The following is a 22,022-nucleotide window of genomic DNA, read 5'->3' on the forward strand; positions in this document are numbered from 1 at the left end:
ACACTGGCTCACTCACCCTTCAAACCGAAACACAACAAGACTGAGTACTGTTATTTGGCGGTAGAATAACTGATAAGTGGGTGGTACCTACCCAGACGGGCTTGCACAAAGCCCTACCACCAAGTGAATCTGTAATAACTTCGAAAATATTCATTAAATTATATGCTCCAAAAGGCCATTTGATTTATATTACAAGAACAATGTAGTCAAGGTACTTAATTTGATAATGAACATTATTTTAAAACCTCTAAAATTATCAGTGTTACTCTACTATATTGTGCTTTAATTATACACATAAACCTTCCTCTTGAACTAATCTATCTATTAAAAAAACCGCATCAAAATCCGTTGTGTATTTTTGAATATTTTTGCATACATAGGGACAGACTTTGTTTCATACTATATAATTATAGTGGAACTGTACTTATCTAATAATTTATTCATATCATGTTTAATTTGACTTCCAAACTTCCAGTAGTAAATTCGTTGACATTCAAAATTGATTTTTTTATAAAACATTAATGAATACCATAACTTAAGAATTTAAGTTGTTAAGTGACATTTAAATAAATTAATCTTTATCAAATGATTTTTTTTTTAATGTTATGTCATATTTAATTGTAGTTCATTTCATACACCTACACCTTTATACTTAATTGATCTGTAACAAGCGGTTACAAGATATAATAACAGTATCAAGATATATCAAAGGCGTTTTACAATGTTCAAGAGTATTCAATTATGTCTGGGCATCGTAATTTTGAATCTTTGCCAGTAAAATATTTGAATCTACATAAAAAAAGATTTGCATTGCATTTGAAATAATAAAGATGTCTTTGAACGTTCCGAAAGAATTATTTAAAGTTGTTAAATTAAAAATAGTATAATACGACCTACTGACGTAAAACAAAATTACATTATGTATGATTGTTAGGTTAAATATTCGTATGTGTCTGTCAATAATCTTTTTGCTTCGCAAGGAAAGGTGTTCGAAATTTGAATTTTATATGTAGTAAATAATTCGTCTGTTTTTGTATCTAATTTTTTTTTTGGTTTTTTTACCATATTCATGACTGCTTAATTATTAATTAAATATTTTCCAATTTAAAAAAAGGAATTCAATATTTGTTTCAAACTTAACAATATTAATATTTATTTTTAAATTTCGAATTTATTTCACCATCATCATCATCATCTTCGTAGTTATCATTAGCCAATCACAATCCCCTAAGAAACATATATCTGTCCCAAAGTGAGCCAAAGTTCCCGATCTCCGCCTTCCGCATCCATCTGATCGGAATATATTGATGTAACAAATAAATGATCCTATTTCCTCAGCACTATTTGATTATATATGGGGATATATGACTTTATGGATTTATATTTAATCTATCGGATTGGATTTATGTTATATAATTCGGTAATTAAAGATTTTGTCCGTGACATGTGGATTTGCAATCCTGGGATTTGAGATTATATTATTACGTTGTGGCATTAGAAACTGCTGTAGATTTACCTTATTTATTTATGTTATTAAAGTGACAAAAATATTTAAAAAAAAAATTTGTACTTAAACAGTTGTCATTATATTTTCTCATGTTATTTATATATAAGTATCCGTGTTTATGGATGTTGTTTAAATCCCGTTTTTTATTTAATTTGAAGTGGAAAATAACACGTTTGTTGAAATGTTTAGAACGATTTCATGATTTACACAAATGATTTCGGTTTAGCACTAGCGTGTCAGATCTAGTAAGCATTTAAAATTGCTGAAATAAAATTTAAATGTAACATTATTGTAGCTAAAGTCGAGAATTTGTCTTTAAAATAACGGAAATAATGTTGATATTATTGCCAAAAAAAATAAAATCAAACCTAAAGAATATTTCTTGCAACTATTTTATTTTCAAATAATTTCCACAAAATATACGTCCCTGGTTAACTTAAATTAAATTATGACTGCTTTTTATTGCTACTAACGATTTAGTAGAGTACATGGCCTATTATTTAAACAGAACTAGTATCTCTAGCCCGAGGCTTCGTTCGTGTTTTAGGGTATTAGTTGTCATGTATCAGAAAAAAAATTAGCCTATGTCCTTTCTTGGAGATCAAGTTTGCTTCATACCAAATTTCATCAAATTCGATTCAGCGGTTTGGTCGTGAAAGAGCAACAGACAGACAGACAAACACAGTTACTTTCACATTTATAATATTAATACAGATTGCCTATATATTCAGGCTCGGTTCTCAGATAACTTCGCACAATGAAGAATTGTATTATCAGTCTACTATTAGATGATTCTGATAATTTGTTCCGTTGTTATAGAATAGATATGAATGATCGTTACGAGTGCATTGTATAACTCGTGTTGACAACGTATTGGCAATGGTATGGCCGGTGCATGATGTAAATGGACACAAGTGACGTACCATCTGGTCTCATTCGTCGACTGCTCACGATCTTCCTGTCATCAATTCAAATATATAATTGCGACTATACGACTGATCATTATTATATCATTGAAAATATACCACAGAATAAAAATATATGTATTTTACAATATCACATACATTACTGTAAGCCCAATGTAAGTAGCTAAAGCACTTGTGTTATGGAAAATCAGAAGTAACGACGGTATCACAACACCTAGACCCACATAGAAAGCTAATGAATGTTTTTGATCGACTCGACCACGAATCCGGAGTGTCTCATGAAAACCGATGTACACACTACTCGACCACGGAGGTCGTCAAATATGATCATTGGATATTGTGAAATTATAACAATTTTCAAAAATTGGATTTCAGTTGGTACCAAACTCTGTTCTTAAGATAATCAATACGAAATTTCATTCGAATCCAATAATTCGAACAAGATTAACAAATGCCCAAACAGGCAATCTTACGATTTAATTATATATATTAATAAGGTGCATATTCTTATGAGTTAGTATTAAACTATTGCATTATAAAAATCATTATATTCAAGTATGTATAACCATTCTGCAAATTGCTCTAATTTAAGCTAATTTTCCTCTTATTGTCGCCCACGGAGAATTGTTCCCGACGGATGTTACACTATTTATAGAATGTTCGAGAAACAAATAAAAATACTGCTCAGGAAATTTTAAAAGGAATGCGAAATATTTTTGACCTTAGGGACTACAAGGTTGGACGTATATATCTGAATAAATAATATACTTATGTATGGATTTAGGTGTTAAAAGAATGTCTTCTGCAAATTCTTCTACAAATTCATAGACTATTGGTAACTATAAGTAATTTAAAAGAAAAACATCAAAAATTTTGGTTAAGGTTTGGAAATAAAAACATGTAAAATACACTGACAAAATGGACCCATTGAACCTAAATTTATCTATTGACAGATATTTATGAACATAGCTGACTGTGATTTGACCAAAGTAATGATATGTATTGTAACTGTCTTCATACAGAGATATGTGTATGTATATATTTAGTCATTGAGTTTGTTATGATTTGCCAAACGATCGCGAACGATCCCGATCTTTGATTCTAATGCTATCGATGCTATTAAACCACGATCAAAACGTATCCATTATCAAGGGTTACGTTTTGCATTCACAAATTATTTTCAATATTGTTGATTTAGTCTAACAGTTAAGGAAAATAGCTGCCAGCTGTTTTAGGTTATCTCAAGTTGGTACAAGACTTTATTGTTTTAGGTTAAGCAATAATAATATCTCTAATATTGCTTTAAATTAAATTAAATTCATGGGCAAAATATAATCTAATGTTATTCAAACAGAAATTGAGCTGAAATAAATAATGAATTTGTTTAGTGAATATAACCTTTGGGAATTGGACCTATAACGTTGCTAGTAAATAATTTATTAGTACACTTAATGTGGTAACCTAAGAATACCTAATTAAATTTAGACAAATCATATCAATTTAATACTTAGTGATTCAAATGTTACGATTAGTTAGATATCCATTTGACGTCAGACTTTTGCACTGGTGACGCTACAAATTACAATATTCTTTAATTAAATTCTAGCCGTAATCGTAATTTGATTTTTATCTTCGAATAAATTATATACGTTTTCATTATTATTGCGTTGAATAATTATGTACACACTGACGCAATATTTACTGCGATTCACTTGATGATACTGGAAGTTGTAAAATTATCTTCAGTGATATGGCCATGCTTGTTCAGACCATGAATACAAATAGCACGACCCGAGAATCTGTACTGTCGTATAAGTCGTTTTTTAAATATATGATTGGTAATCAGGCAGGCACCTAAAGAGCTGATTAACGCAATGAACTGAAAGCCAATTCTACTACCATATAGCGGTTATGACCTATTCGTTATTTATTTATTATATATATGATACCATGACCAAAGAAACAATGAGATGGATTGTGAGACAGACGATATACCTGGAAAGAATGTTACTTGTGAGATGATGTTGGACAGAGAAGTTTAGAAGTAGACATGCTGTTCCGACCCCAAATAAAATTGGTAGGAGGATAATGATGATATGATACGATACCGAACTAATACCGATACAACTGTGACCAACCCCAAAACTATCGTAGTGTTATTAGAATAGGAATCCAGCTGAATGACAGCGGTGTCGCTTCGATTTGATTACGATAAATAGATAATTTATTGGTAGAATTGGTGCCCTGAATGCAGAACGTGATCTTTAAATGTTAGAATGTGATATACGGAATTGAAATAATCAAAATAACGTATCATTGTAACATGGCTTTCAACATTTCACGAGCCAGGTACAAAGCTAGTTCTTGAAGATAGCGGTTGGAAAAGGTCGCCTTATATTTTAGTACTAGAAATATTAACCACATTTATTTTTATTTTTACACCGTGCACTTTTTTGTGGATAAATGTATCTGGCATTAGCTGTGCCAGAATAGCTATTGGAAAAATCTGATAAATTTGTGGCTCTTTATGTGTCATAGGAGGACAAATAAACAAACGTACTTTTATTAGTTCAGATTTAATTTAATAACGCCACTAGTAATGGCAGGCTATAAATTTGTTAATTAAAAGTATTGAATATAACGAACAACTAACCCAAGAATTACTATATCACATCCTGATCACTGATAAAGACCACACGAATATATCCTACACGTGATCCAAGTCTATAAAACCAATTATATATTCAGATTGTGATTTCGATATCTTGTTAAAGATTTGCAAAGCAATAAAATTTCAGTAACTTAAATGAAGCTACGCTGATTCTGACCTTGAAACTTAAAGAGTCATGATCATGATTTTATAGATTGCAATCAATATAGTTTATTCAACTAAACCTGTAGGCATTGTTAAATTAACAAGATTATAATAAGCTAGTTATCGTCGGATCAAAAAGTTTTCAAAAAGATTTTTGTACCGCTGATAATGTGTACAAGATTTCATTATTTTTTGAATAGTTAAAATGTAATAAATTCAATAACTCGTTTTCGTATTCATAATAGGTATTAATTTGGATGTCAAGCTAAGCATTATTAAAAAAAGTTATTTGAAATAACCATCAAGAAATTATTTTCCACCATCTATATACGTATGTTAATTACATACATATAATTGCAATTAATTATAAATAATCTACATTTACATAAAATAATCCTTCTAATGTTATAAATGTTGCAATTTTGATTTCTCTTACTTTATTGTTTTACTTGATTTACTTAATTACGTTTAAGACAAACGGCTGGACAGATTTGGATAACATTTTGATGCATCAGCGAGCAGATGAGATGCAAGTATTAACATAAATAGTGAAAAGTCAAGTTGTTGGCTTCTCTTTCTGAAAAAAGTTATACTGGAACTTCTATTTTGAATAAGTTTTAAATAAATATTTCAATACAAAGGAAGTTTTCTAAAACATTTCATTACTTTTTTAATCAGACAAAGGTTTATGTACTACGAGTAATAGATATGCAAGTATGCACGAGGTAGATGGAAAAATACTGACTTATAGTATCTGATACTATTGTGAATATTTTCTCATAAGCATATTAATGACAGATGCGGTCGTAAATAATTTGTTAACAAATGACGTTGGAAATAATATATAAGAAAACAATTACATTTCGAAATCGAATCACAAATTTACTTGAAAAACTAATGGATTTATCAAATCAATTTGCGTAAATTTCTTCAGTCAAAACAGACGATTTTAATTCCAATTGATTAGGAAAGTGGTTTAAAAACAGTTATATATTATATTATGGATCGTCTAAATGAACCTTTTTTATACAACCCCTTTTCTCTTAATCTCAAAAAATATTGACAATGTATACATCCAATTCTTATAAAGATATTCTTTATCCACATGACAACACTTGATGATAATTGTAATACTTGGTACTATTATGCAATATTTAGTTGCACAGCGTATTAGATGAAAACACGTGCTAGACACTCGGGCAATTATAATCCGTATTATGTTTACACAAAAATTATCATCGCTTGCATAAAATATAATGTTATTACATGTAACGTGATACCTGTTATGACGTTTGTTAAAAGTATGTCTTGGTATATAAATAGCATTGCGATTAATTGCTTTTTTAAGCATAATTTATTTAATTAGGCTTATAAATATTCGATGTGTCTGTAGCCTCTATTAAGGATCACCGCCAAGATTATCTGCTCCAGAATTTTCATATACCTACTTAAGTTGTGTTTGTAAGTTATATCATGTTTAACCTTAAAGATTTAAAATGTGAAAAATTCTTCAACATTTGGTAAAATTCTAAGAAACGAGTGTACACTTAAACGCATTGAAGCAAGTGTTATGTATTAAACGGCAAAAATGTTAACGAGGCTTTAGTCCAGCTGTGAGCCATTTACAGGTAGTTAGTACCTTTCTTTTTTTTTAATTGAGCAACTATTACTTTGGACACTGCCCAAAAAATAAGTACCAATAATGCATTCGAGATACAGGCTTAATAATAATTAGGAGACTAGATACATTATCATGTAGATTATACGAATCTTTCTACATAACCTGCCATTTATATTCTACTATCAACTATTTTCTGAAAGAAGCAAGTAAAACCTTGTTCGTTATGCAATAGATCATTTTAGTTAAAACGTTGAGTAACAGGTAGCTAAACTCATTAATATTATTTTAAACTTTAAAGCGATGCTTTGACAAGATAGTGGGACGTTATGAGTGATCGTTATAAATTGGTTCCTCTTTTAAAATTTGTAAAACCACGTGCAATAAATCGTCAAAAAAGTTGGTCATAATAATTCCATGGCTCTACAATGTGCGTTTAATCTTACCCCCTTTTTGTAAAGCTTTTTCAATGATTTCAAGGAGAAGGTCATTGCAAGGGCCATGCTCTGATGAAACGTGGCTTATGAATCACATAAGGTCATTGAACTACAAGAACAATGCTGAACGTATCATAACCGTCGTTGGTTCAATGGTATTGAAATATAAAATAAATTATATACGCATGTGTTTTTAAATTGATAACACTTACTTTATTGGAATTACAGTTTGAAATTTGAAATTAATTATTTTTAATTCATTAAATTCTTTATATAGAACAAGTGCTTTGCATTTATTTCGATATAATCATTTTTACAAACTAACAGATGAAGACTAATGAATACTCAAAATTTAAAAACAAAATAAACATGTATAAAAAGAAAAAAAAGTACTTATCTACGCGCGTGTTCTACTTCTTTGGCATAATTAAAAATGGCTTATAATTGTATGCAAATAATTCCACTGAAAACGTAAAATTATAAACTAACTTAAATCAGCATAATTTAACTGAATAGAAAATACTTTTTTGTGCTTTAAGGATGGGATCACAATTAATTTAACACAAAATAAAACATGACTAATTTGCACTAATAACTCTCTAAATGCCAAAACATAATTAGAATTGTCTTAAACACCTGACGCCGCAGGTCAAATGACTTAGATGAGCCTAAAGTTTATATTTAGCCGAACAAATGACCAGTCATAGGAAAATTTTACTTGATGCCAAATTGACTTGCCAAGTCTGTAATCGTAAACATCACGGTTTGATCTAAATCCATTCTTGTAGAGGACACTCCCTCAATTGCCCTCTTAAATATGTGTAAGCATTACACGGGTTACCCAACATCTTGACACCTGAATTTCCATTATCCGTGTTCCTACCTACATAAATTAGTTAAAAATAGATTTCGTAAGTTATCGTCAATGACTCAATCTCAGTCAGAGTTGTGAGTGACATCTTAATTCAGATGCTGATTGTATTATTCCTTTCTTTAGATACTGCATTCTGAACTGAAATATAAGGTATTATGGGTATACTCAGACTAAAGTTACGCAGACATCGTTTTATAGTAACAAAAATTGAATCACTTAGATCTTAGATAAACGTATAGTCGCAAAACCAACTTCAGACCGCCAAACTTAGATTGCGCGTATTATAACACCAAAATATTGTAAATGTGAAAGTAGCTCTGTCTGTCTGTAACTCTTTCACAACCAAACAAATGAACCGAATTTGATGAAATTTGGTGCGTAGTAAACTTGAAATCCAAGGAAGGATATATCGTACTTTTTTACCCTTACACATATTAATCGACCCCTTAAAACGCGAGCGAAGCCGGGGGCTACAACTAGTTCGTAATATGTCTTCAGTTTCTGCAATGAAACAAATTATCTTGTCCATATTTGGCACCATCCCAAGATATGTTGTAGCCATTGATGGCATTCGAAGATCATCCGATATTGATACCATTTTAGTCCTTGACGTCACCACACCTGGGGGTGTGCCGATTGGAAGACAGCCGAGCGCGTGCATTACACCCTGTGCGCAAGTCTGTGGGAGTAACTCACGTGATTTTGTTTATAATTTATAATTCGTTTACGTCTTTTATATTGCTCATTCAATACAAATTAATCTCGTAAATCTCCCCGAGATATGAGATGACAAACAAGTAATATTACTGCTCCTCTAGCTTAAAAAGATCATAATGGGATAGCTCCAAAAGTGGTATATCTTTTTAAGAAAACAAAAATTAAGCTACCATGCAAAGGACAGCTGATATTCAAAATAATAGCTTCAGCAATTACCTAAAATTTGTGATACGTCATTACTATAACTAAAGGCCAAATTGGAAGAGTTTGCTAATGTGTATTATAAATTTATTGAGCATCATGAAAATTTTACATTCACGCTGTCTGAATTACACAGAAAGAAACGACATGGCAACTAATTCTAGCAACAACAACCCCCTCCCCCGCACTCCCTTGTGACGTCGAGAGCGGAAGTTATGTATAAAAGAAAACAATCATACAAGGCATAAAATACATACGTAAAATCGCCTGTATTATGAATTCGAGTTATAAAAAAAAAGTTTGGTTTACTAATTGGCCCAACATTTGAAATGATAAGACTGGCTCCAAGGCTGGCCAAAGGTAACCCGTAATCTTCCAATTGATACAGCGCAGTCAATTGGCCGTAAATCAAGCGACGGAAGCCCACACTTTGTTGTTCCGTGTTTGCTTGTCTTATTATCGCTGAAACGCTGTTTTTCAAACAAATACCGTTTTTAAACGAGAATTCGTGTCTTACGTCACTATTTACGTTATTATAATTAATATTGTTTGTAATTTTTATAATCTGCGCGTTTATTTGTAATTGATTTCATTTATATACCTATACATAACTTGGATTAACTTTTTATCAATTAAATGTTCTGTATGCACACGGTATATACATAGGTATGTGTTACTCGAAACTATTGTTGGTTAAAAAATATATAATAAACTTAATGAAATAACATATAATTATAACAAAGTTCTAAATAGGAAGTAATACTTCAAAATGTTTTATTTTTATTTTCATATGCACTTTGGTTTTATTTAAACGAATAACTTATTTTTATTTTTTAACACAATATCAAATAGTCGTGAAACTCTTAAAAATTTTGACACAACAAATAATAGTTGATTAAACCTAGATGAATTGGTTATATAGCTACTTTAACTAAATACACATATGTTTACATCTTGTCTAGTACTAGCTCTTACATCGTGGGCGTGGAATTTTGTTTGTGACAGTTTAGAGTACATACATACTAATTTAGATTATTTCTATATCTATATTGTACTGCAAAAGAACTAAAAGAAATGAGCCAACTTTGTTACCTTGGTGTGCGTGACACTTACGCTTGTTACACGCCAAACGTAATACTACTTTACTAGTGTGCGTTTCTCTGGTAATATGTAAATAATTAAATAATATGTTGCTAAGTTCATCATGATGCATCACAGACACAACATGTATCATAATCCAGGTGATGCACAATCGACAGTTTACTCCTCTCAAACAACTGGCTGACTCTCGACTAAATCGCAAATAATATTCAGAATACGTGGAAAGTAGTACGAAATCAGAGTTAATACGAATCTGTAATTAATGACAGAGTCTAAAGCTAAATAAGTAATAATATCGTACTTTAAAAAAATCATCTTGAAATTTCTTTTGCGCTTATGGACGTGATAAGTTAAGGAGTCACTATAATTATCATATATTTTTTCAAGTTGGTATGGTTTTTTGAAAGCCCGTCTGGGTTCCACCTAGTAATTACATATTCTACCACCAAACTGCTATACTTAGTATTTCTATGTTTTGGTGACTTCAGACACAAGAAATATAAAATCTCAACCTCCAAGGTTGGTGGCGCATTAGTGTGACCTGAGAAATGGTTAATATTTCGTAAAGCACCAATGTTTATAAATGGTTATTTTAACTTACCATTAGGTAGCTCATTACCCGCCTACCATTAAATTAAAAAAAAGACGGATGCATTTACGAAGATCATTATTCCATTAAAAACAAAACGCAGTTACGACAGATTGAGATAAATAAAACCAAATTGAAGCAGCTTCAGTGTCAAATGACGCTGGACCATTTATATTAATTTAAACCGTGACGTAGGTAAGGTGTCAAGAAATAATGGTAATGTTTGGTCATGATAAAGCTAATTTTGTATATCTCTTATGAGGCAGCAGCTTTAAAGTCAACCTCCGTTGATACAAATATAAAGTTATCTTATATATTTAATAGCGTAAGCCGATTTTATCCCCGTAATTATGGGACGATTGGTGTATATAGAAAATCGGTGATGGTCTTATTTTGATAGAAGACTTGGATGAGCAGAAAAATAAAGAGTCTTGATTGCAATTTACTTTAATTGTTACGATTTAAAAATGGATTAATTTTAATGAGCGGAAAAGAATTACTGGCCGCTTAGAAAGCGGTACTTCGGCTGTATCCTAAAAAAAAGGAAAAACGTTAACAAAATTAAATCCTCATGAACAGTCGCCAATTGTAACTGAACCAATGTTTTCTAATTAACATTAAAAAATTAATTTCAAAAAGGTTCCACGATTTTGGCGTCAAATGTAAATGATTGTCGTGCAGTTTACAATTAAATTGAATAAAAAAAGCTGGATTCGAAAAATAAACTTTTCCATAAACGCGGATTTGGGATCCACTAGTAGACCAAACTAGTATCTAATAATCCAGTAATTAAATTCTCAGTAAGAGCTCACAGTTTGGAAATTGACAGAAAATTTTCCATGCCTTTGGCAGCTTCTGAACTGTGTCGGGTTTTATGGTTTTATACCACCGGATCATGAGAATGGAAATGTTCCTTCACTCAAATCCTTATCTTGACGTACATTTATCATGTAGAGTAAAATGAAGTAATTAAGGCCTCCTCTCCCATTAAGGAGAGGGTTTGGAACATAATTCTCCACGCTGTAACATTGCGGGTTAGTGGAATGCACATGTGGTAGAATTACGATGAAATTAGACACATGCAGGTTTCTTCACGATGTTTTCCTTCACCACCAGGCACGAGATGAATTATAAACACAAATTAATCACATACATATAGCGCTTGCATGGGTTTGAACCCGAAATCATCGGTTAAGATGCACGCGTTCAACAACTGGACCATCTCAATGTACCGTAACTAATTTGATACATGGGACAATTAAGTATGATTGTTTGTTTGTTATGCTTTCACATCTTAATTACTCGACTGATCATCAAACATTAAACCTATCTGGTCTCAACAGCAGCAGCCGTGGCTTTTAAACTAGTTACGCTAAAATTTTTTTTTGCGCAGTTGTTATTCGCAAGGTATTCTCTCCCTGTTGATAATTAAACCTTTTATAAAATATTCGTCTCATGAAACAGCATTATTCCAAAAAATTTTTCAAATACAACCGCAAAAATGGCATCATAATTTCAAAAGAGGCCGAGGTGATTGCGCCTTGATTATCCAGGGGTCTTTGAAGTGTTTAACAATTTAGTCCCCTATTTGCAGTCATACGACATTTAACAGCCAATGAGTAAGAACATTAAAGTCGCACGATTGTTAATACCCCTGCATACGTAATAGCTACCCGCAAATTCGCACGGGTACTGTGGTCAATTGATCTATTCGTCCATACGTCATTCTACTCAGTACAGATACAATGGGATGCGATCAATTGTATCGTGTTGTGCAGAAATGTACTAACAGAAGCACCAATAAACATTGTTATAGTTTGAGCTTGAGCAGCTAAATATGAAATAAAATAAATATCTTTAAAATATTACACATACCAATCTTTGGCGTATTTACCAATAAGCTAAGTAGGCTGGAGAATAGGGCGGCAGATTTAGAGGGGCGGCAAATTTGGCCCAAATTTGTTATTATCTTACATGAAAAAAAAACTTATATACATATGTATACACATTACGTCCATAATCCGTATATTCGTCACTACATAGCGGGTTGGAAAAATGATCTAGTAACTGACAGAAATATCACCAAGCCTATAATCATACTAATAACGGGAACGATGTAATGAGGATGATAGAAAACAAATCAAAAAATGTTGTAAAAAAAAGTAGGGGCGGCAAAAATTGAACAACCTACTAGCGGTAGATTTGTATATCCTCCACTGACACTAATGTAATTTAACAGGGTTACTATAGCTATAAAAATAGTTTTCTTTTAATCTTATCTTTATCTTAAAAATATTATATGAGAGGCTATTTATTGAATTAGTTAGTACATTTGAGATAAGAGCACCCAACTATCATGTATATATATATTTTTTAAATGTTTCATTAAATCACCGTCTTCAAATATTATTCTGAGAAAATGATTATATATATATATTCAATTCGAGTACACGAAAATCATTCTGTGCTTATATCGGACAAAAAATATCTATATCGTCCCAACGAGAGTTTTCAAGTAAGAAACAACACATACAACCGAAGCAATAAGCTTCCTTTTTAAACATTTAAATTTACTATCAACAATATCGACCCCTATGATATATATAATTGATATAGCTTTATTTACAATTTTATTAAAATATAATATAACACATACTAATAATATTTATAGAATACAATAACATCGTCTTACTATACGAGGCATAGTTTTCCGCCCAGTAGACAGATAACACAAATGTTTACATTGGAGTGTCCGTACAATACTAAATAGACCTTTTAATAAACATCTGTATAACTGGCCGCATATCCCGACTACTTCATTTTGAATTAAGAATTTTATAAACTTTCATCGCAACGCCACCTACTGGGTCCAATCTAAAGCATCCAGGGAGCTAGTCAAATGCAAATAAAAAATTTGGTCAGGAAGCGTTCAGTTACATACAACAACAACAAACACCCAACAGCCTGTAAATTCCCACTGCTGGGTAAAGGCCTCCTCTCCCTTTGAGGAGAAGGTTTGGAACATATTCCACCACGTTGTTCCAATGCGGATTGGTGGAATACACATGTGGCAGAATTTCTATGAAATTTGTCACATGCAGGTTTTCTCACGATGTTTTCCTTCACCGCTGAGCACGAGATGAATTATAAAGTCAAATTAAGCACATGAATCAGCGGTGCTTGCCTGGGTTTGAACCCGCAATCATCGGTTAAGATGCACGCGTTCTAACCACTGGGCCATCTCGACTAAGTTACATAAATGGACATTATAAGTTGGTATTTAACATTACGAATGCATTATGAAATCTTCTCAAAGAAATTTTTAAAATGAGAATGTGTTATTATAATGGTATTAAGAAAGTTAACGTGATTTTCGATAGCTGTTCAAATTTAGAATTCCTTTTTTTTCCTACTAAGGTTCGGGGGCGTTTGCATACATCCAATCTAGTTCTGCCCCTATTTCATACTCTTGTTATCTCAAATACCTACCCTTATTATTTTATGTTATCATGACTTCTTTTATTTTTTTGTGTGTTATGCTCTACAAATTTAATTTAATTAATTTTTTTATTAATTTAAATCATTACGGGTTTTAATTATATTTGTAAAATTACCTACTTCGATTATAACTCTTGAAGGTCGATAATAATTATAGGATTCTTAGCGCGGGTAAAATTAACTGTAATTAGTTCATTGGATGGTATGATATGTCTTATTAGATGATAAATGGAGGATGATGCAGGATTTATATATCGTTGATTTTATTTTGTTTTTTCTTTGTAAATAGGTAGGCAGACTGCCAAGTAGGCTAATGGCTGATGGTAGGAAGCCTGTCCATACATATTGGTAATGTAAGAAATCATCTCTTACATTACTTTTATTCAATGCATATATGTATACACGGCATATATACCGAAATAATATTTTTAAAATTTTTGTCTGTCTGTCTGATTGTTCCGGCTAATCTCTAGAACGGCTGGACCGATTTTGATGGTACACTGGCAAATAACTGATATGATAAGGAGTAACTTAGGCTACAATAAAAAAAAATTGTTAAATTCAAACGCGTACAAGGTCGCAGGCACAAGTAGTATGAACATAAGTTGTAGTAACTCTTGACCAACTATATAATCTGCTAGTTACCACTGAACAAAATTTGATGTGGTATGAAGCAAGCTTAAACTCCAAGTAAGATCCTAGGCTACATTTTAACTCGAGGATTCGAATTAATATTTGTATAACATATACATTCTTATCAAGATCTGCTCGTACATGAGGATTAATACAGTGCTTCAGTCGTGATGAAGAAACGAAAACACAGTTGCTTTCGCATTTTTAATAAGATTATCATTGGTCTAATACCACTCTAATTAAATTTTGAAAAAAGAATATAAATATTGTTTTTTTTTCTGTTAGTCATTGGTCATGACGTCTAGAATTCCATGATTTTCTGCAGCTAAAAGAGAGTTTAAATCTATGGAAGGTGTTCTATTTGTTCTTATTTAAATAGTAAACTATTATTATGAATAAATTGTACTATTTGCGTTTGGTTGGTTTTTAACTCGTTATATCTATATTTTGATATGGTCTGTGGTACACAAATTGGTGCAAATCGAACACAACAAGAACAAATATCCTATTCTTCGCGCCAAATATCCTATGGCGTGTTTCATTGAATTATTATCACGTTTGGAATGGTATTGCTAATTCACCGCCTCTTTTTTTGTGGCAGGGTTGTCGAAATCACTTATGTTTGAGCGACCTGCATGTCTTTGATTGATATGAATTATTTATAAGGATACACGGACCTTTTATAATCACATTCACACATTAAATGTTTTTGCAGCTCTAAAAAACTTTAGTAGTTCTGTACCAAAACTTTAAAATAAATAAAAAAATGTTTTTGTGTGCCATCGGTACACTTTTTTTTGGCCCTGGATGTACAGCCCTGATTTATAGTATTAATATAATGATACAAATTAAATTATGATTTTTTTGCACTGCCTATTAGTACGTCTATCAATTCAAAGCATTGGAGCTTTGATCGTGGAATTATTATTCGCTTATAGCTCATACCCTAACGCTTTTATAATTTGAAAAACTATTACTATTCTACAAGTGGTTTTTCACTGTTTTAGGATAAGCCATTGTCATTACAGAAATAGATCGAAAAAATCATTTAGTGACAGGATTCTGAGCATGACTGTCTGAGAATTGTGATGATTTTATATTTAAATTTATATGTGTGTATATATTTGATGAGTAGGTTCGTTCACCCACTCGTCAAATAAAAGTTGATAGGTTCTAGTTTGAAGAGCGAGTAAGACAGAGCTAAAGGGCCCAATTACTTTAATATTACAAACAGACACTCCAATTTTATTATATGTTTATATAATACTAATGAAATATACATCTGTTACAGAATCGGGCACACATGTGCTCCTAACGAAGTATTGAAAACACGAAGATACCGCCCAGGATGAGCCACCTACCCTTCAGGAGCAAGCCGTTCAAAATCCTCAGCAATTACCTGAACACGTAATCACGTGACAAACCAAAGTGACACAAAACTCATAGTGATATTATAATAGTTCCTCTATTTATTGAAATATAGTGATATTAGTTATAAGTAGCTAAGTGCCATATTGACAATGATTGTGTTAAGTTTACTCTTAGTTCTTTTGAAAGTGGTGGTGGCTGACAGGAGGCACCTGCCCCCTACGTGTGAAAGGTGAGTTATTTATTTTGTATTAATTTTTGAAGTAGGCTTTATAATGTTAAGACCTTTTCTTATTATTTTAGTCACACAAATCGTCACACCTTTTTGCGCGGACTTTTATTATAATTTAAATTTCGAGTCAAAATAAAAACCGTATTATTATTAAATAATCAACCGAGTCACTAATATAATTTTATGATCTATTAAAACACTGAAAATTTTAAATTCTGTAACAATAAATATCGATAACAACAGATACATATATAGTTTATTCCAATGGACGTAGGAAAATGGAAAAACAAAACTTATATTTATATATTTCATACCATTTTTCAATAACTCGGCTATATTGTGCACTACTTTGTAATATATGTAAGTCTATTATACTTAACTACTTATTTCCACTTTAATATTACTTCCATAATCCCGATAAGAGTTTCATCGTCGATCAAAACGTTTTACGCAAATCCATAGTGAATATCATAAATAAAATAATAAATAAATATGATACAACATCACATACATTACTCTGACCCCAATGTAAGTAGCTAAAGCACTTGTGTTATGGAAAATCAGAAGTAACGACGGTACCACAGACACCCAGACCCAAGACAACATAGAATACTAATTAATTATAATCTACATCGACTCGGCCGGAAATCGAACCCGGGAGCTCGGGGTAACGTACCCATGAAAACCGGTGTACTCACCACTCGACCACGGAGGTCTTCATAGATTATTCACGGAGGTCATCATAGATTAATCAAGCTCTTGACCAATGATATCGTCAATTTGCTGTCAAATGTTGTTTATTTCACTTTCTTCCTGTTATGGTTAGAATAGAGTATACGTCAAATCAGTCTTAAAAGTAAGTGTGGACCAGACATTATGGCAGTTTAAAGATTGGCCGAATTACAATGTACATTTGTATATGCGTATATTATATCTTACTGATATTATTTATGAGAAATTTTCGATGGACGTTCGTTACGCCATTACGCCAATACAGCTTAATGGATCTGAATGTATTTTGGCACAGAGTTAAATTGAAATAACATATATGTTTATGAGTCGAGATGGCCCAGTGGTTAGAACGCGTACATCTTAACCGATGATTACGGGTTCAAACCCAGGCAAGCACCGCTGATTCATGTGCTTAATTTGTCTTTATAATTCATCTCGTGCTCAGCGGTAAAGGAAAACATCGTGAGGAAACCTGCATGTGACAAATTCATAGAAATTCTGCCACATGTGTATTCCACCAACCCGCATTGGAACAGCGTGGTGGAATATGTTCCAAACCTTCTCCTCAAAGGAAGAGGAGGCCTTTAGCCCAGCAGTGGGAATTTACAGGCTGTTGTTGTTGTTGTTGTTGTATATATGTTACTTTTTATCCTTACATCGCATGTGAGATGGTATACCCTCACACGCTATATACTAGTGCATGTTAATCTATACTGATACATATTATTAATATCGATTTAGTTGATAATTGGCAAGGAAGGAATGGAGTTTAAAATCCAGTGACGAACATAGGCTACGGGGTTTGTCTGGGTTTTGTATTACGTATACAAAACCCTTTCCTATGTTTAGCAAAGCCAAATTGGCTTCAAAAAGCTCGGTGTGCTCAGCAAGGCGAGACAGTATTTCATGTCGGCCCATCGCCTAAAGCTATACAAGGCGCAAATTCAGCCTCACATGGAGTATTGCTCTCACTCTGAAGTACCCGCAGTACCAGCTCCTTCCGTTTGACCGCATCCAACATAGAGCGGCTCGAGTTATCGACGATTAAGCCCTTTCCGATCTGCTTGAACCTTCGACTTGGCGTAAAGATGTTGGATCACTCTGCGTCTTCTACGGAATTTTTCACGGGAAATGTTCCGAAGAATTATTCGGATTAGTCCCGGCTGCTGAATTTCACCTTCGGACATCTCGTCGAAATTCTAAGTTTCTCTCGCACCACCTCGATGTCCGAAAATCCACAATAGCGCGATTTCTAAGACATTTTCTGCCTCGCACAACCACTTTGTGGAACCAACTTTCGCCGGCGGTTTTTCCGAACCGATACGACATGGGAACCTCCAAGAAAAAAGCGTACTCCAACGCACCTGCTAGCCCCCTGATGCTGCAGATGTCCATGAGCGGTGGTAGTCACTTTCCATCAGGTGAGCTTCTTGCTCGTTTGCCAATTATCATATAAAAAAAAAACGCTTCACCCCCTTTAAATGTGAACTAATGACGTAAGTGCGATTTTTAAAGGTAGTAAAATCAAATTTTAATATAAAACAAAACAAATTTCAGTCAAGGCAAACTATAAGAAAATTCCGTCGAATTTCAAAGTAATGATATTAAATTTAAATTTGGCAATCGCAATTTTATCTCACGTCCTTGATTCAATCTGAATAATTGCTACTTGGACTCATTTCGCCGCTATTAGCGAACAATTGACATTGAGGTCTAAACGAAGACATATCGGTCGCCAGGAATCGATTTAATTATAAATCAAAGTGACTCCTCAACTATTTGTGAAAAAAACCAAATGGGAGTAAGGCTCGTGCATGAAGGGTTCCGTACCATCTATAAAAATAGCAAAAAGTTATGTCTGTTAAATTGGATCTGCCTCAATAATGTTTTACTAAAACAGATATGTTATTAACGCGCAAAAAATGAAGACTAGAAAACGTCCTAATTGGGACTTTTGTCTTTAGTCGTTTTACGTAGTAATACGTTATAATACATCATAATTACGTAGTAATACGTTTTGCGTAATTAAAACATCTAGTTCCCTCCCTTCCCTTTTAATTATTGTTTTTATCACGCTATCCTTTTTACTTTTAACGAAATGTAAAAATAAACTAAAATAAACGGTCCCCGGCGCGGCACACTTTTTTCTGTTGTTTAGTATAGATATAACATATCTGTTTATTAGAATATCATTGATCTGCCTTAAATATTTTATTGTTTTGTTAGTCATAGAGAAAATAGGAATACATCACCTTTCTATCCCGGATCATGAGGTGATAGACGGACGGTCAGACAGCGGCTTAGTAAATACGGAGCCCTATAAACAGATTTCCATATGGCTTTCTACAATAGACAAATTGGTTATGATGGTTGAGTGTATGTATATTCATTAGGTCTCCTCGTGGTTACGATCCACGAGGCTGCTTCCGCTCCGCATAACTTAGTTTAAGTCTAACTAACATAACTTCGTTTAGTTAAAAGGGGCGGTAAAAAAAGGATTTTTTAATTTTTCTACTGGTATTCTACCATTTAAATAAATAATTAATCGTCAATAATATACGTATAACCATCATTTGGTTATACAGTTAGATATAAGTCATTGTTTTATCTTGAAAATGTTGCCCCTAGAGGCCCCACCTGCCTTAGGGGCCTTAGTGAACCGCACCGCTTGTTCCTATTATATCTACGTCATCTTAATTAGCTCGTTCAAACGTACATTCTATCTAGTTTTATTGTACATATAGGATGTAAAAACGGATGTAATTTCTATATATTGTGTAAAAATAACATGAATGCAAAATTGTAGATAAAAAAAGGTTTTATTTAAAAACAAAGCTGAATGCAGTCGAGATTATACCGGAAGGCACGTGGCCTTGTCCGTTTGTATGTCGTAATAGTGCCTCCAATTAAATCATAGTATGATTTATTAGGGTTGTCAAATCGACATAAGACCAAAATATATATATGTTATTTTCGAATAAATAAATTATAACGCGTGAAACGTTTTGTGTCAGATTCGTTACACATAAATGTTGCACTCAAATTCGATTCGACATTGATATTTTACGTTCACCACGCTTAACCCAATCTTCTGTTATTAAATTTAGTTTTACTATAAAGTATATAAATAATTATTACATTGTATTCATGACAATTGGGATGAACTCTCGGGTATATTCGGCAACATTCGGCAACACTCGGCGATTTTCACACTACTAATCTATACTAAAATGACGACTATGCTCTAGGTAGTTCAAAAATCCTGAATCACTATAGAAGCGTTACACTTGCATATTGAAAGTCAGAAATCTGTCACCGGTTCCGAAATGAACACCTCAGACTTCTGAAGAATCGACGAAAGAAACTCAGCGGGGTTGAGATTTTTATCATAGAATAATCAAAACTATATAAACAAATGAATATACCATGATCAAGCGTAGCCCTATTTTCGTTTCTCATATACATATATGCGTTCTCCTATACCAAGTAGATCGGTAAGGCTTACTCGGTTCAGCGAAAATAAAACTAGATTCTCATTTCCTCACAGTTCCCGTAAATTTTCCACTGCTAAGCTTATGCCTTCTCTCCCATTGAAGAAAAGGTTAGGAGCTTATTCCAACACGCTGCTCCAGTGCGGATTGGTGCGTACAAATGTGGCAGAATTTCGTTCACTGCCAAGCACGAGATGAATTATAATCACCTGTTTGAAACGGTAATCATTGCTTAAGATTACCGTTCTAACCACTGGGCCATCTCGGCTCTCTCATTTCCTCAACGTTATATATTAGAAGCCTCAGTCTAGTGACTAGACTACAAGGTTGTAGAGTTCAAGCTCCTAAGTTCTTAGTATCAGTTCAAGTTTGACAGCGTTTACACTCGTGCCTCGGAAAACGTTTAGAGGTGGTTGTCTTGCTCGTGATCTGTTTCCAGCCCTATCGAGTGCGATTAAGGTAATACACAGAGAATTTGTGTTTGCAAACACAGTTAAACCTATAATACGTCCCCGTTCAGAAGGCTAGTCACTTCTGAAAATGGTCGCCTTATCCGAAATCGCTCAGACGGACATAATTATCAAAACATGTATGTGATTATTCAGTACTCTCTCTCCTGTGCATTTATTATTCCCATCTTATAGAGGGTGAGATGGTCTTTTGCTTCCACTTCGCTCTATTTGATGTATCACTTTTAGAAAAATCGCAGGAACTAAGATCTTTTCTGAGCACATATGTCCATTTGGTTCTAAATCGCCCTCTGGGTCTACACCCTGTAACGTTGGTCACTAACTTTCCTATGTACTCCTTCTGAAGTGCCCAAACCACGTATGTACGTATCCAGTACGTTACTACTAAAATGTATTAAGGAAAATCCTCAAAATTATATCTCTTATAATACGTATTCATCGTCATCATAGTTACATGATATATTAACATAGTCATTACGCAATCTCATATGCAATAATTATTCTCAAACAAATTTAAATTATAATAATCAATGCAAATCAGTAAACAGTAAACAGCCCTGCATTTCATAAATAATAGTTCATACAATTATAATTCTTATTACGTTAACCTAAAGATCATAATACGTTGAATATATTACATTTTTCTCACATGCTAGCCAACATGTGATCCGTGTAAATCCAGATAAAACCGGTTATGACTAGATTGTGAAGCACATGGATACTATCGCTGTCTTGATTTCATAATAAAATAGACAAGGTGAAAATTAAGGCTCATCATGTGTATTAAATATCCATTTAATATAATTTAAATAA

The 22,022-nt window shown here is 32.9% G+C and overlaps 1 protein-coding gene across 5 annotated transcripts in view; it reads left to right on the top strand.

Moving 5' to 3' along the window:
- The window catches only part of LOC124540417 (trehalase-like), a 76,141-nt gene that overhangs the window by 24,717 nt on the left and 29,402 nt on the right, over positions 1–22,022 (top strand). For all 5 annotated transcript variants that reach the window (XM_047117949.1, XM_047117948.1, XM_047117950.1 and 2 more), the window contains exon 2: positions 16,208–16,516. In XM_047117949.1, coding sequence (XP_046973905.1) covers positions 16,437–16,516 — 80 coding nt within the window. In that variant the 5' untranslated portion in view covers positions 16,208–16,436. The remainder of the gene's footprint in view (positions 1–16,207; positions 16,517–22,022) is intronic.

The sequence above is a fragment of the Vanessa cardui genome, chromosome 25 (genome assembly GCF_905220365.1).
Source record: "Vanessa cardui chromosome 25, ilVanCard2.1, whole genome shotgun sequence".
Taxonomy (NCBI): Eukaryota; Metazoa; Arthropoda; class Insecta; order Lepidoptera; family Nymphalidae; genus Vanessa; species Vanessa cardui.